Source organism: Strix uralensis, chromosome 7 (genome assembly GCF_047716275.1).
Source record: "Strix uralensis isolate ZFMK-TIS-50842 chromosome 7, bStrUra1, whole genome shotgun sequence".
In the NCBI taxonomy this organism is placed as follows: domain Eukaryota; kingdom Metazoa; phylum Chordata; class Aves; order Strigiformes; family Strigidae; genus Strix; species Strix uralensis.
The window spans coordinates 34,879,287-34,896,688 of record NC_133978.1 but is presented as its reverse complement, the minus strand read 5'-3'; the positions used below and the strand labels follow the sequence as shown (position 1 = coordinate 34,896,688).

The 17,402-nt window shown below is 40.0% G+C and overlaps 1 protein-coding gene across 1 annotated transcript in view; it reads left to right on the top strand.

Moving 5' to 3' along the window:
- Window positions 1-16,553, top strand: part of SHTN1 (shootin 1) — a 67,289-nt gene extending 50,736 nt beyond the window's left edge. The window contains exons 13-17 of the mRNA XM_074875381.1: window positions 1,705-1,814; window positions 2,488-2,541; window positions 5,454-5,574; window positions 6,494-6,677; window positions 14,992-16,553. Coding sequence (XP_074731482.1) covers window positions 1,705-1,814; window positions 2,488-2,541; window positions 5,454-5,574; window positions 6,494-6,677; window positions 14,992-15,202 — 680 coding nt within the window. The 3' untranslated portion in view covers window positions 15,203-16,553. The remainder of the gene's footprint in view (window positions 1-1,704; window positions 1,815-2,487; window positions 2,542-5,453; window positions 5,575-6,493; window positions 6,678-14,991) is intronic.
- Window positions 16,554-17,402: the final 849 nt, after the last annotated feature.

The following is a 17,402-nucleotide window of genomic DNA, read 5'->3' as shown; positions in this document are numbered from 1 at the left end:
AGATCTCTGATGAAGAGTCAATCTTATTTTTCAGTAAAGTCCAGTTATATTGCCTTCATTTATCAGGTTTCCTTGCCTTGAAGCATCCTAGATGTTTTGATTACACCTTTTTGTTGAGACTGTTACAAACAGTGATTGCAGGAAATACTGTAAAATTCACTATAAGTTCTCTACACCCCATTCTTTCATTATTTATTAGCAAACTTTAACAGTTCTGACCTTTCTTCAATCACATATAAACTGCTTCTCTTAATAGTTGAGCTGTGCTTAAAATAAAAATAAAAAAGGGGGAAAGTTCTTTCTTGATCTAGTTATTATATCCAACTTGAGCTTGTTTTGACCCTTGTTAAGGACTTAGAATGAGTGGTTTCTATCCCATACCACCAATTAAGCTTTTATATTTGAAACAGCCTGTTTGTGAAATTAAAGCCTGACATTAAATCGGCTTACAATACAGAAACTGCATTTCTATGAATCATCAATAGTACCTTGACAAGTGAGCGAGCGAAAGTCTATTTAAAATTCCTGTTACATAAGGAACAGCGTTGCAGCTTTGAATAGCATCAGCTGTATTTCTCCATGTATTTGCTTTAAGTACTCTTTTTTTCCCCTTTTTGGTATGGCTTGCTAAGTGTCTTTTGTTACATTATCAAGAACACTGATAAGTTAACAGGTATTGTTTAGGTTCATCACAGAGCTTCCCATTTCATCTGAATATTTTGCAGTTCTGATACTGAATGTCTTGAAAAAGCAACCATTTCCTTTCATGGTATTTAAGTTTTGCCCTTTAACTCGATGCAGTGTTCTTTAAATGTGTGGTTTGAGTTCAGTCAGGTGTATTGTTCCAGGAAGGTTCTCAAACCCGTGTCAAATACAAGACATGTTCAGTAGTCTTATGATGGGCTGCGTATAGGCCTCGCATTATCGGCTTGTCCTGTGTCAGTGAAGCTGTGGGAATTTCTGCTGAGCCACAATGAAGAGATACGGTGGAAGTGGGGCCGTATTCTTCAGTCCTTGGTGCTTCAGCCTATAGCACTGAGCTTTTGCAATTCCCACACAGTTATAGCTTTGCCTTTTTCAGGATCTGGGCCCTGCTTCTGTCCAAAGTTCTGCAGGCACTGTGGTTTGGCATTTGCAAAGTCCACGGCTGGATCCTCAGTGTGTGTACATTGGCATTTTATCCTTGAAGAACTTGTGACAGTTTAGCTGATAGCAAAGATCGCTAATAGCGCTGGGTCCAGAAACTAGAATTCCTGATAACTAGAGATGAGGTTGCTGGTTTCTGCTACCATATAGATGTACACAGTGTAAGGTGAAGTGCCTCTTTGTGGTGGGGAAACAAAGAGTAAGATAGTGGTCCTGTAAGAAGAACTTTGAACAGCCCATTTATGGAGGGGAAAAATAAGCCTATATATTTATGCTTATCATTGACATTTTTAATTGAGAAAAAGCATGGATTTGGATAGTACATGAGCAATATGCCTCACACAGACAGGCAGGGAGACCTCCTGCGCAGAGTATAACTAAGTACACTGTATATGTAAATGCTGTTTCATCATTAAAACTAATTTATGATTATGGTAACTGACTGTATATGGCAAGCAAGCTGTTTAGGAGGCTATTGGTTTAACATGTTTTTTTCTTTGCACTATTTCTCTGTAGTTCATATCTGGAATGTGACATGCTCTTTGATTTTTGGAACAGGTGAAGAAGTTACAGATCTGAAGAGACAAGCTGTTGAAGAAATGATGGACAGAATTAAAAAAGGAGTTCATCTGAGACCAGTTAACCAGTCAAGCAGGCCTAAAACAAAGGTTTGGAATAAATAGCAGAGCAATAATATTAGCTAAGTACAGTAATTTACACTGAAAATAAATCAGGCTTTCTGTAAAACATTCAAAAGAATACATTTGCCTCACCTCATTTGCTTTGCTTGATTTTGAATAAAATGAATTAGAGCACCATATATCTGAAGAACAGAAAAAGAAGTGAAGCCAGCAGTAAGTAAATAGAAACCCAGTTTCTTTGACCCAGAAAGGAACTGAAAGCAAGCATGTTGTAAACAAACAGCTACTGAGAAACAAAAAGCACAGAGAGAATAACTGATTTGGTTAAAGGGGTTGATCAAGAAGTAGACTCTATTTAGCAGTATTTCTTAGCAACATTTAGCTCTAATACCTGAATGTGACTACTATAAAATATTGCTTACCATCTTCACAAAAGCGTAATCTTTCTTTATGTATAGGCTGTGATTCACAGTGTTAAGAGCAAAGACCCTTCCCTTCATCTGTATAAGAAAATGGATTGAATATTAGCCATGTGCCTGTGCAAAGAGAGAACAGAGGAACGTAATACAACAGTACTTTACAACAACACTGTATACATGCAGTAGACCCTTGTGTGATGTCTGTTTTCAAGTACAAAGTCTGTCATGGTCCATTTCACGTGGTTTTTAACATGCGTGTGTTGTGTTATGTTTGTTTACAGCCAGAAACACCAAAGCCCTCTGAAAGTGCAATGAAAGAGTTAAAAGGGATTCTGGTAAGAAAACCTGTCATTTATATTTCAGTTTTTTCTTCTCATTGAGCTGACACGGCCTTCTGTGCAAAATAGCTGAGTATTTGAAACTTGTGTGTTAGTGTTTTGGTTTGGAGCTGTAGAGCAGTTTTGGAGTGAATCCTTTGATTCCACTTTTGACTTTGGTCTGACTGAAAGGCTGGGTTTGGTCTTGCTAACAAAATTTATTTTGAAGAAAACTAACCTGTTAACTCCGCTCTGGATTTGTATGTACCTGCCACTAGAGGGGATGTTAGGGTCTGTACCTGCCACAGATCCTCTGGAAACTTTCCTAGTACTCGCAGTGGGCTCCTTAGGGAGGGAGAGGCAGCTGAATGTATCTAGTCCAAGGTAAAGCCCCTGGACTGCACCTATAAGTAGCTGTAGGGTTCTCCTCTTCAACTGCTCTGAACTCCTCCTCTCTCCTGAGGCACCGAATTTCTTATTAGCGGAGATGTAGCCTAAATAGAGCAACAGCTCTCTAGTCTGTCTGCATTTATAGGTAGAAAAAAAATGATTCTGAATAGCTGTCCAAATGCCCATTTATTACTAAATAACAACACTAGGCATGTGTTTGGTCCTGCTTAGAGCAATGTGTGAAGTTTGCTCCTGTTCTGTCCTTTACTCGTATATTTCCTTGCTTATTTAACTGGCTGCTGCTTTTGCACAAGTGCTAAAATTGTATCAAGCAGTCAGAAGGAGCTGTATTTCTTGCTCGCTGACTTCTGTGACCCTGAAGCTTTTAAAGTTGAAGTGCAACTTTGGCACATCAGGTGAAATTTTGCCTTTGTAAGGTGAAATTCGATGAAATTCTGCCTGTATTGAAGCAAAATGCTTCACATCCAGTCTGCAGCAGGTACGGCTAATCATTCTAATCATCCATGATAGCACCTAAAGAGCCCTTATAAAAATAACTTCGGTGTTGTGTTGGGTGATGCAAGACAGTACAGCAGAGTGTAGCCACAGCCTGTGCTGTGATTTAAAATCGCGAGTGTGGCACTAGTGACGTGCTAAACTTACTGTTCTCCAGTCACATGAAAGCAGGGGAAGAAGGGAAGAAATGATCTACAGAGCCACCAGACCTTAATGCTGAGCTCTAATTAGAGGGACACATAATTAAATGTGGAGGTAAATAGAAAAGGAACAAAATGCAACACGGAGATTATGTTTTAAATGGAACTCTGTAATTATAGGAATAGTTTGATATGGGTGCTCTCTGGACCAGTGAGGGTTGGACTGAACGATCCTGCTGAAGGTCCTTTCGTTTTCTAATAGCTATTTTATTTCATTGACACTGTATCACTGATAATCAGGGGAGACTTGATTATGTACTTTGAAGGGAGCAGAGGGAAACCTACAGTCACTGTACTTCTGTATCTAGCTTGTTGTTTTTGAGCCCTTCAGGATATTTGCAGTATAAGACAAACTATATAAAATCCAATTCCAGTCTATTGTTGAGACCAGTCATTATGCACAGTCAGACAACAAACATGGGGGTGGGATGTGATGGAGTAAACATTTGTTGTTACTATGCTAATTATGCATTTCATTTAGACCTCCATATAATTGTTGCAAACAAAACACATTTATATTTTGTAAATTGCAGAGTTTGAGCGTCTCTGTTGCTCAAGTTGCTTTTGTACAGATCTGGAGCATTCTACTAATTAATAATGTACCTGATCAGTTAAATTTCAAAGAGTTTCCAAATAAAATATTATAATTTCTGGATGGGGATGAAAAATTAGAGTTACTTTGCTGGGATCCTGAAAGCAGGACAGCTTTTGCAACTTGCAATGCCATTTCCTTTTGTTATTTGCTATTTCTGCTTAGAAGTTATGTGTTTGTCAACAAAAGCCGTTAAGAATATGTTATTTATGTTCTGGAAGAAAGTTCTATGAGTCTGATATGTTTTGGAAAGCTGAATAAACAGGATTCCTGGGCATTCCTAAAGACAGCAAGACTCAGAGGGAGAATGAAATAGCATATCGGTCCCAAATTTTCAGTTGCATTGTAAACATTTTGGGGAAATTCTACAGTCAGGTGGGTGCTGATCCAGTAACTGTCTCCTGTCAGTTGGGAGATGCATGCAGTACACACTGTGTGTATGTTAAAATTCTTGTGGGCAAGTTTGAGAGGTTTCAGGCTTTGATTAAAGCCTTTTTTCCCCCCCACCTTAAGAAAAGTGCTGCTGGACTTGCAGCTTTGCTGATACTAAATACTAACATTGGCATAAGGCAGTAATAGCATGCAGTTCTATTTTCTATGTATAAAAAACTGTTTCAACTTGAGATCTAACTCTGTGCATAAGAGAAACCATGAAGTATGTGGACATAGGGTCAGGCTTATAGCGGATCAGCTAGATTATAGGATGCAGTAACATGCTGCAGTTGCAACTCGTACAAACTGAATTCTGCAGGTATGTGTACGCACCAGGATGCAGCAACAGAGGACCATGCTAAAATACAAAACATGGAGCAGTACAATATGGACCTTTGGCTTTTTGCTTATAAAGGTTAATTACGAGCATGATAACGCTCTAGCAGTATTTTAAGATCCTTTAAATGTTAAGGTGGAGGAAGCTGGCAGTTCTCTGCAAACATCAGAATTTGTTCATTAGTGATCCAGAGCATCCTTCTTAAGACCAGTATCAACCCTCTAATGTGTAGGTAAGTATGGTTAATCCCTACATCAGGAAATCCAAGTAACGGGAGGAATGGTGAGCCAGTCTGCAGATGCTCACTGTTGTACTAATGGAAGAGCTTCGCACGCTGGTCTAGAACTGCAGCTGCTTTTCTGCAGTTTAAACTGCAGAAAATGTTCCTACACTGTGCATGTGGGATGTTTGGCAAGGCACAATATGTCCTCAGAGAGTTTATTGTGTCTATTTCTTGCTGTAGGAAACACTGAATAAATCCACTAGTTCCCGAAGCTTGAAGTCCCTTGAAACAGACAGCAGTGAAACAGAGCTGGAACGAGTTCTGCGACGCCGGAAAGTAACCACTGACCAGGACAGTGGCAGTAAGTGCCCGGACTCCTTTGTGGTCCTCTTCCTCTGCCTGCATTAAGTGACCCTTGAAGCTTTACTTTCTCTTCCAGACCATTGCCATTTCAGCCATTATGGAGAACCCTGCTTACTCCTGCAGTGACTCACTTCCCCGTCGCACCTGTCGCTTTTCATCCCCATTTTCTCCAGGAGATGCCTCTGTCAGGATTTTCTGCACACACAGCCATGTATGCACAGGTTCCTCTGTCCTGCCTGGAGCTCAGACATTGTTAATAGTCTGAGCCTACTGTGAAAATACTCTTGAAAGTAATGGTAACCAGAGAAATGATGGTTTAGGACTAATGTTTTGAATTAACCTCTTCTGCAGAGCAAGGGTCTGCAGTTTTTAAGCGATGCCTTGCTGTCATCATCTGTGAGAAACTGTTGATGTTCTGCCTGGTTAGAAACACAGACTGTGCAAGTGTGAGTCCATGCCATAGTCGATGCAGATGTGGCTGGTTTTAATGTCACCGTATGGTTTTAGCGTGGACTTTGTAGATAGACAGTTCACCGACTACTCCTTAGTATGAGAACAGGCTTTTTTGTCACTGGGCTGGCTCTTGCTCCAGCTGCATTTCAGGCTGGGAGAGCACTGGCAAGTTGTGACTTGGTGGCTCTGTGTGGGCAGCAGGACTTACCATCCCAGAAGTCGAGGGGGTTGAGTGCACGACTGGCAATACAGCAAGCCCTGCTTGTTGTACAAGAAAGGGTTAATCTTGGCAGGGAGAGCAGAAGCTGCAAAACTAGTACTTTGATGCTCTTCATGCACTGGACGGTGTTTGTTAAAATTCCATTCTGATTTCTTCAGTTAGCTTGAATTCTGCTGTGCTTACGTGTTGTTTCTAGACCAGTCAATCTGGATAACAGAAGTGTTAAACTTTCTTTGGGTTTTAGGTCCCACTGGAATCTTGGCCACATCAGAATCAAAATCTCTGCCTGTGCTAGGTTCGGGAGCCAGTGCCGCACAAACAGCGTTGAACAAGAAAGACCTGGAGACAGAATTCAGTTCCAAAGTACCCGATTCAGGCCCTGGCTCTAACCAGCTTAAGGGTGTCACGGGCTCCAAGCCTACATTACAGTAAGTAGAATATGGATTTCTAGGTGTATATTTTAGTACCAGATCTGTTTAGCTGGTGTATTTTGAAAATGATTTAATATCAATTTTGATTAACAGGATAAATGTACAGTCTGCAGCTGTTTACCACTGACTCCTCAAATAATTTGCAGTCTCACGTAGAGGTAGAAATCAAATTCTCTGTAATAAAGTTCTTTTTCTGTAAAATCTGTGATCATTCTTCAAAAAAAAAAAGTTCATCTTCTCTGCCAAGAAAAAGAACTCAAGAGTTTTTGAGGAATAGCAAGGTTGAGGGTTTTTTCCATATCCTGAAGAGAAGAGGGATAATAGTTATATAGTTATCTCTTAATTAAAAAAAAGGTAGTTCTAGCATAATATTTTAAAAATTAGAATCATGTAAGTCATATTGATCTGTATGCAGGTGTGCAGGACAGTTTCTGTTGGTCCAAAACAAGTCCTGACTATTACTCTTAAACGTTTGTCAGTAAAAATTCTGAATTACGTTGAAATCTCAAGATTAAGATTCTTAAAAAAAAAACGATAAAATGCAGTTAGTGCTGCATTTGCACAGATGGGCAGAAGAATCTTTTGTCACAACAGATTGAAGATCCAAGGTGCCAGTTAAACATCAAAGAGTTAAACCTGCTTCAGAAATACTTATTTCAGACAGATCCCCTGGAGGATTGGTTTGTTTTACAACAATACCAAGCTCCTTTTGAAATTAGGCTGTGCACTTGCTTCAGTTCCCTTGCCAGGTTGTTTGTCAGTTTGTCACTTCAAGAAAAGGAAATAGATGAGACAAATCAGATCAGCAGAATATTGTAATCATGGCTAATTAAACCTCTGATTTCCTGCTCTATCAGTTAAAAAATACCACCAGTACCAATTCTAGCAAGTCTCCATTGCTTGGTTCAAAGGAGTAAGTCACAACAAATGAGCTGAAAATTCAGTTCACATCTATTTTTATGAACTGATACTTTCATCACTCTCCTGCAGGTACTTTTATAATTTATTTTTGAGTAGATAAAGAGCCCAATTTCTTTCCATTTGTGCTCTCAGTTTTATTTAATTCACACCAAGTTTTAAAAGCAGAATGCCTTTTCCAATCATATGTATTTTCCCCTTTTATTTCAATTAAATATCCTTAGAAGAAAGATGATCTTCATTTTATTTTAATCAGAAAGATGAAGATTTGTTCAACACTTAGACGTGAATAATGCCACTGCATTTTCTTGAACTGCTACCCTGACAGAAAGGTGAGGTTGTTCCTGAAAAATACTGTGTTTGTAGTTTATGGATTTCTACAATTTTAAACAGATAACCTTAATCAGAAAATACAGCAACTCCTACCACCTTTTGTCTACCTTTATTCCACCAAACTAAGTGAAAATTGCATTCACAAGAAAGGAAATGAAATAATTGCAGGCCCCAAGGTCTCACAGAATGCTTGATGAATTGACAGTGAAAAGGATCTTGTTTTGACAGTCACAGTTGTTATGTGTTATAAAAGCATATGTGAAGCTCAATTTATTTCTCAGCTTGCCTATTCAGTGACATCCTAAAAGACATATTTCACTTTAATTTATCTGTTTAAAGCATTAACACAAATGTGGTGGGCCAGATTCCTTAGTGCTACAGGGTTTCTTTGTACTGAGTCACTGGTGTAAACCTGCCCAACTGGAAAGGCTCATTGCCGAGGATGGTTTTCCAGCGAGCGAGATGGTGCCGGGGCTCTCATACTCTTCTGCTGCTGGGCTGGCAGGGAGGAGCAGAAATAACCTAGATGCTTCTTATCGTGTTAAAGTGCAATTACTTTTCTTTTTTCTCCTGGGTACTGTTTGCAGCAAAGGTTAGCAGCAGCCTCCAGACTCCAAGGTGTGTAACAGGGCTTGTTTGAAGCAGACATCAGAAGGAAGTTCATTTGTCTAACATGTCTGACAACTTGGCTCTGTAATTAGGCAGTTTTCTGGGCTTCCCTGGGTGCATCTGTACTAGCAGTTTAGTTTGGATCAGCAGAGCACTTCTGAAGCAAATTTCCCTATTGTCCCCATTTGCTATGCTTTGATTTGTATCCTGGAGTGGTCTTAGTGCATAAACTGGATCCCTGGATACATTGGATGAGTGAAACTAAACCAGAAGATGTGATCCAGCCTTTAAGGGCTGTCCCAGAGCCACACAAGACCTAGTTCAGTGAATAACCCCCTGAAACGTGTGTTATGAGGACATCGGTGTGAAGCACAGGCTGTTTCCTCTACACGTCTGCTCCTGTTGCACCACACTATTTCCTAAAGTAGACTGTGGTCACTAAACAAACAGTACGCTGATTTGACCAGGTAGCCTAAATGACAAAGGTGTAAAAAACATTTATTGTGGCTCTTCTCCTTAGTCATACCTGAGGTAAAAGGATGGAGCAGTCTCATCAGTTGCAATTCCTTGAAATCTGACAAAGGTGTGACCTGTGTCACCTGTTTGCAGCACCCAAGCAAACCTTTTCTAGCACAGTAGAGTACTGCATGTCTCATCATCTCCAGGTGTCCCTTGCAGGGCAGTGTTGTTCCTTTTTCTTCACCTAGATTTTAGTGTACAGCTTCCTATAGAAAACCTTAGGAACAGTTGTGCATGAGATACTTCATTTTGCTGCAGCATCCATTTACTAAGTCTTGTAATCTGAAGGAGGAGACATTTAAATGTGAGCAGCCCTATTCATCATTCATGTTGAGTAACAGTTGAACACACCCGTTCTCATGAAGAAGGTCACGCCTTTGAAAAAGACCCAGTCTTGAAAATGTATCTATGAACAATACGTGGACAGGAGTCAGCTCATTGACTGGATCCTCCCCAACCCCAAATCAATGTCATTCTAACCTAAATATGCACAGGGTAAGGAATTTCAGTCTTTGGTTGTAGGATTCCACCCCTAATGTGGTTACTCCTGTGGGTAAGTGTTACCAAAACACTGACCTCCAGCTGAATCAGCTGGGCCACTGGCGTGAGTTGCCAGAGGAGGGATTGTGGAAAAGGTCTGTAACATCGACAAATACAGATTGTGTCTTAAATTTTCCTGTAATCAAACTTCAGAAGAAAAATTTGGGTTTTGAAGCACTAGGTGAGGTGTTACTCCAGTGCAGGAGGTTGTTAGATGAAGGTCCTGAAGCCATTAAGCAGATGATTTGGAATGTGTCAAGTTTCGCTGAGGTGGTGCTGAGGGGGAAGACATCAATAATGTGTGTCCTATAAAGAAATTAAGGTCTTACCTCAGTATTCAGGTAACTTCCTCTGCAAATCTCTTCCCAAATGTTTAACCCAGCGTGAGTTAATTCTGTGACAATTGCTTCGAAGAGAATAGGTGACAATTTAGTTCCCTTGGGAGCAAAGAGAATTCCTGTGACTCCCTGCAGTGTGTAGACACAGAAGGGAAAGGTGTGTCTGGCTCTGCCCCTGGGTTTTTTGGTGTGGTTTTTTTTTTTTTTTCCCAGCACTTTGTAAACATTTTGTTTCTGGGCAGCAGAATTCTCCGCTAACAGAGTGAACCACAGAGAGGGTTAGTCTTAATCTGATGATTTTATACAATTAAAGGATTTGTCCTCCTTCTCCTGGCTGTAATCTTAGTACCCCTGAATCATCTACCAGCTCTGCAGGAAGCAGCTCAGCCTCAGCTAGACAGAACTGCAAAGGTTTTCCAGTGCAGCTTGAACATGGGCAATTTAGTCTGAACAACAAATGAAGAAAACAATGGGATGTTCTGGAAGTTTGAGGTGTCCTCAATTTTAACAGTTTTAAAAGCTACTGTCCCACATTTTTCTTAGAGTGTACTTTTTGTGTGCTCTCCCAATGCAGGTAGAAGCTCTCCAAGATTCTTCATTTAAATGAATTTGCCAGTCTTGAGCATTTTCAAAGAAACACCTAAAAATGGGCACAGTTTCCATACTAAAACTTGTCTGCAGTTCCGTTCTGCTCACTGCTATGTTGACCACCTTTCTACTCAGCTAGCTTTAGCAGGGGCATTCCTGAAATGGAGAAGGTTTCTTGCACTTTTTTCACAGATGTCTGGTGTTACAGATCGTACTGGTGCTATCAGAGGAGGAAACCAACAGACTAATTCACTACTGTCACTGTTTGTATTCCCTGTGATTTCCTTTTGACAGATACTGTAGTGTGATGGAATTTTTTGTTCGTTGAAGACTTTCAAGACTTGGAATTGGTGTATTTTTTACTTATTGTTCGGTATTAGCCTTTGGTCCTGTCTGTTGTGTTCCTCTGCCTTGTTAACAGTTCTGAAATATTTAACAAACGCATCTGCAGTTTGTTTTTTATCCTCAATAGAATTTTTTGACTGAGGATAAAACTGACTCACCTCTTGTGGTCTGGCACGCATCAGACAGACCGCAGTGGCACTTCACCGAGCTGAGACCTGCTCTCCTGTACAGCCTGACACTGTGGGCTGCTCAGTCCAGGTCAGGCATGGGACAGCTGAGCTGCTGTTGTTTGGCAAATCCTCCTAGTGTGGTAGTTTGGAAAGGACACAGAGATTGGAGTACGAGCTTTATTGCACAAGTGACGTTTGTCCTCAGTTGTGGGGATCTTGCAGGAAGATGGGAGTGCTGGGGTCAGGGTGGGTGGTAGTTAGGCAAATAGCAAGCTATAGTTGACCTGCAGGCACGGTTTTAAAGTGTTATAAAGAAACAACTGGTGGTGAGCAACTGCCAAATTATCTTAATGCTTCAAATCTCATCTTTTGGGGAGTAACGAATAGCACCGGTTGAGTTTTATTTTGGCTTTGAAAGCAATTTTGCTTTGAATACAGATGACAGCTATTTCAGCGTTCTAGATTAGGGAGCTCACTGAAAAACCAAGTATACTAATTGGATGCCACATTAAGGTTGGCTTTTGTAGCAGAAATGACTTCATTCACACCATCGCAGATTCCAAGTAGAGCATCTACATGGAGTCTCCCATGCTTCTACTATGAACTTGCAAAACCAGTCTTTGCTGGAATAGATTTTTGCCAGTATTTTCTAAATATGCTGTAAAAACCATGGATTTTCCTACAGTGTTTTCCTTGAATGGTTTCCTTTAGCCTTCTGCTTTTACATATAGTTAGAAAATTGGATGGGACTTAATCCAATAAAATTTTCCGTTATACTTACATAAAATTCTGGTTTCTTGTGGAAACATATTACAGTGGTTTCATGAATAGAGCAATAAGCAAGGTTAAATAATATCAGGATTATAATACTAACCAGAGGAAACAAAGAAAATCCAAGTCTCAGTTGACAATCCAATCCTTAGTTTGTCCTTTCGTACTCCTACCGTAAATTATTTACAAAGGGCACAGCAGTACTTGTTCACAGACGGCCCGTCAGGCGTAACCCTTTTTTTTTTTTTTTTTTTTTTACACCTTCTGTAGCTTCTGTAACTATATAAATAGAATGTATTGCTTTTGATACTCTTACATCAGAAATAGTCCTCTGTACTGCGTGGGATTTTGCATATCCCATACAGTTAATCTAAAATGCATTTATCATCTAAATCTGGATTTCACAGTACAGGTTTTATGTGTTTAGTCATTAAAATATATGCAGATTTACAAACAATTATGTATGAATGAGTACAATAGAACTAGGTTCTTAATTTCTGGCTTAAATATATAGTTGGACAAATAACAAGAATACTGATAACAACATTAACAATATTAATGAGGAAAGAGCGTTGCATAGAACTAAATGCAAATACCTTGGCTGGACAAATTTGTAATTGTTCAAAACGGTGGCTAACTGTATCTGTACTAATTGCTTTTCCCAGCTTTATTTGTAGCAGTAAAAACTGTTTTTTGAAAGGGACCACCAAAATTATGTTCATTCTTTCACTGAAACTTTATTATGCCTGCATTTTGCTCTTGACAAATTATTGAAAATGAACTATGAATACCTGATAAATAGGGTTAATAATTTTTAACAATACCTCAGCTGTAACAGCAGCACTGTCAGGCTGGTGCTGCAGCAGTGTAAAGGATTTGAAGAAGGGAATGCTAGTACAACGAAGTCTGAATAGTAATTCTTATTTTTATGCTTGAAACGCTGATTTAATCACTGGTTTTCTCCATTAAACTACTTTATATCGACATCTTTCATTTTTCTGTCCTTTGAAGGTGGTAAATATGATTGCCATTTTATCCATTTTTGTTATAAATGAAACAGACTTCAGAGCGTTTGGCTGTGCATCAGTTGTTGGAATGCTGCCATACACTAATGCAGACTCCCCACTGTGAGCCCAGTGAAGAATTATACTTTGATTCACCAGATTGTATTAAATAGTCCAGCTGTTGGGATTTGAAAGATAGTTACCTCCAAAGTGAAATAAAAATGAACTTGGCATTTATGGCTTTGACCATTTTTATAGTGTTGGGCAATCAGCTTTTCAGAGGTAGCACTTTTTAAAATAACCCTCTTCTGGTTACAGTGCTTTAAAAAGTTTAATTTGCTGTAACATTCAAAATACCCCACCTTGTATTTTCTGGAATGATTGGCAACTTTTGCATAAAATAAGCATTATTTTCCTTATGAAATCACTAGCTTCTGATGATAATCAAATGAGTCTGAAACTGTATCCATTAGCACCAATTTCTGCATTAATTAACTTATACCAAAGTTCTAATGTTAGAGACAATTCTTGTAATTAAAGCTTGAACATGGAATTTCATTTGCTCTATCCAGTGTTTCAGTAGCAAGCTGAGTAAATTCTTTCTGAAATGGAAAGTGCAACAACAGTTGTTTCTGTGGTTATTTATTTGGTTTTAACCTGTATGTTTACACTCTCCCTGTCAGGTGGGAGCCAGTACATTCTCCGCCCCATGCTCTAATTGTTGAGTGGGGTGACCTCTTTTTTTCTTTGTCATTTTCTCTAGGACAAAGACTGTCACAATAAAGGGCAGTTCATAGCAGATGGATCCAGTAGCTGAATTTCTTTCTCTAGCCTCCAGTTGATTCTACTTTTTCCTTTCAAGGGTGTTATCTTAGCAGTATGGAAGGCTGTTCCTCATGACTAAGCATGAAAAATTCACAAAAAAAAAAAAAAAAAGGCTCTGGACTAGCCAATGCAGTTTCACTCAGCAGCTCTCCAGTTTGGCTGCCCAAGAGAGTGGAGCCACGCTCCCACTGGCGCATGTAGGACCTTCCTGCACGAAGGGTCTTTGGTGGTTGTAGCCGTGTCGGTGTGGAGATCTGTAGGGTGCTTAGGCCGTTGTGTAAGGCCCCCACCTAAGCCTGCCTGCGTGGCCACCTGCTCTAAGCCTGCCTGGTCACACACCCTGGGCCGTGCGGGAAGCCTGGTGGTGGAGGTGTGAGCCTGGGCCTGCAAGCTGCCCGCCTGCCCATGCAGCAGTGTTGGGCCACTTGCTCAGGTCGTGCTTTCCCAGTGTTTGTCTTGTTCTCTGCTAGTGCATTCTAGTTAATCTGAGGATTTGCCTACACGTTTTCAACACTAGGACAAAGCTTTTGAATATAGACAAGTGCTTTTAGTGTTTATAGCGTGATGCCAGCCTCGACAAATAACCCTGGTGTCTCTGACCTTTCCTTCCTCTCTCCCTGCTCAGAGGGCTTTTTATCTGCAAGAATCCCTGCACTGCAGGCAATCAAGACATAACCCCATTTCTGCGGTGCAGAATGAAGGTTTAACGCCCTCTGTATTTCAGCAAATCCAGCAGGTGAATTTTCAGGAATCATTTGCGCTTGCTCCCCGCGAGACCACGAGCAGCCTGGTGGTGCCGGGCCACGGCGGCAAATCCGGTTGCGCTGCGTCTCCCTGGCTGCCCCAGGGCAGAGCGGGTGCAGCGAGGGCCCCGCACAGGCTGCTGCGGGCTGGGGGTGTGGAGAGGCAGCCATGTTCTCCTCCCAGGCTGCAGGACCCCTGCACGAACTGGTGGCGTGTTCTCTGTCTGCAACTGCTCTGTTGAACATGGGGGAACCTAAATCCAGCTCCGAGATGAGCAGAGAGTAAATAAATTCTTGAGGCTATCTTTAAACCGATTCTTTCATAGTCTAAGGATTTTTTCAGTGCTTTGAGAGTTCATTTTTCCTGTTAAGTATCTTCCACAGCCAGTTTAACAAATGGTTCAGGAGGGGTAATGTGACTGTTGCATTTTGTGCGCTACTATCTGTATGTAACAGCTGTTAAATCTATAAATCTATTTACTAGTTTAGTAGACCTGTCCTGATCATACGTGCTACTAATAATAGAAATGCTTTTCTGTATATTTATGGCCTTTCTCCTAAATATGTGAACTGTTACCTTATTCATATATTTATTCTTTCTCCTTTAGATCAACTAGTCATACAGAACTTACAAGAAAAGCTTCCAGCAGTGAAAAAGAGACAGAATCTGTTGTAGTTTTAGATCCCGTTTCCACCAGTGGGGATCAGAGGTCTGAAAACACGCTGAATCAGAACAAAATGAAAGAAGAAAAAAGCAAGCCGCTGCATAAAGAAACTAATGTTGAGAAAATAAAAGAAACAGACAGTTCTAACTGTTAATTGTTATTCTGAAAGGCTGTAACTTTTGGGAATCATTATCTGGACATGTAAATTGCTTAGGTGTGTTACTAGGGGCTACGGTCTGTACTCCACAAACAGTTTTCAATAACATAGATTGAAATAGTCTTTTGTATGCAGTTTTGTTACATGCATTAAAGTGTTCAATAACTATGTATCACTCAAAATCCCTTTCGCATTTTAATTTTGCAGGTATGGTTATTATTTTCCTAGATAGTGTCAGTTACCTTTACTTTAAAACTGTATTTGAAAAGGCTTTTTTTAACTGTTCTTTTACTGAGCAGATGCCTTGTTGAAGGTCCATTCTAAAGCTTGCCAGAAGCCCCTTGCATCCCTCTTTGAATTGGACAGGTTTGGGTTAGACCCTAGGAAGGTGATTACACACACATCAGCTTTAGTATGGGGGATATTACTAATTATTAAAAAAATCAGTGTTTAGGCACATTGCTTTAAAAATATTTTGATATCTACTTAAACCATGACCTTGTAGGTCTCCTCACTGCTGTCTCCACACACGCTCTTTGGAGGAAATGAAAAGCACAAGCAGATTCCCCGGTGGACAGCTAGCCCAGAGGCTGAAAAGCAGAGGCAGTGCAGCACGTCATTTTGGTACCAGGACTTTTGGTAACAGCATCCAAAGTCAGAAGTTTGTGGGTTGAGATTGGAGCTCTCATTTGGATGAAAAGCTTTTCAAAGCAGGACTGGTAAGTCCTGGGTTTTGTTTCAGTGTTACATAGCAAAGTTTGGAACTGCTGCAACAGGAGTTTGCATTCAGTGCTGAAAAAAAAAACCACTTACCCTAGGCTCCTGTGAGTGTGGACTACATTTGGGATTCAGTCATTCTAGGATTGCAAGTTATTTGGAATCAGCATTTTGAGAACTCCCAGCTGAAAGCTCGCAGCACTAACAAATGAGCCTTTGCTTTGAACCTGGTACACGCTGGTGGCATTAATTTCTTTACTAGGTAACATTTTAGATGTCTGTATTTGATAACACAAATCCCAGTTTCCCCCAGCCCTTATTTCCTGTGAAGACTGAGATAGGTACAGAATTGATTTGCTCCACTGCCAATTCACATTCCATTGTAGTCTCTTTTTAAATTCAACACGGTTATCTCATTCTTTTATAACGAACAAGCAAATGTAATCAGGGATTTGCCTAAGATTGGTGTAACTGAAATTGGGTGGTCAAGTACTTGAATGCATTTGGATTATTTTTTATTTAATTATTTGAAACAGTGATAGTATTGAAGGATGAATGTTCTGAGTTTGTTGGTTTGGCTCTGCATGCAACTGTCTGGTGCTTTTCCTAAAAATAAAATGATAGTAACGAGTGTGGTAGTTTCACATCTTTTTTGGTGTCTTTTGCATGTTTGCTAAGAAAATCTTGGACTTGATCTAATTACTGAACTACATATAATTCCTAAACTTGGGGAAATTTGTCTCTCATTGGTATCTTCATTTCTGGGGGGCAGTTGGCTCTGGTGGTTAATTTTTCACTTAGGTATCTGTTACTCTGAATTTAAAATGCAACATTTTATGTGTGTGTTTTTCCTCCAATTATTGCTGCTGTATTATACATTCAAATTTTCAAATTATACAAAACCCCGAAGTTTTTTAAGAAGTATTTCCTTTACTTAAACTGTTTGTTACCTAGGACATAAATTATTTATTTATCTTTTCACTGTTACTTATTAAAAAGACTCCTGACAAGTTTCCCAGACCTTGTGAGATTGACTTGTTCTTCCCTGCCTCGGAGTGAAGCAGGCTTCCTAGGGATGCCAATTACAGCTTTGTGCCCTACATTTGGGGTTTGCACTGATGCGATTGTATTGATAGAGCTAGAACTGGAGCAAAGTTTCCCTTGTAGGCCAGAGCTAAGCGCAGCATTGAGGGGGTGTGGGGGGATGGAGCAGCATAACAGTCAAGGCCTTTGTTTTTTGTAAAATGTGGGTTTTTTACTGTTTGTCAATAGCTTGCTCTTTGTATGGAGAAAGATTTTGACTTTCCCAAAGCAAACATTTAGTTTTGGACTTAACACAGAGGTATTTGTTTTGTCAATTTGTAAATACAGCACAGAATTTTGTGGTATTTTCAAACTATAGCCACTTGGTTTCAGCTGAAAGCAATGTTCTCCTGGGAAAAGAGAAGCTAGTATCTGAATGCTTTTAAAAATGTTTGGC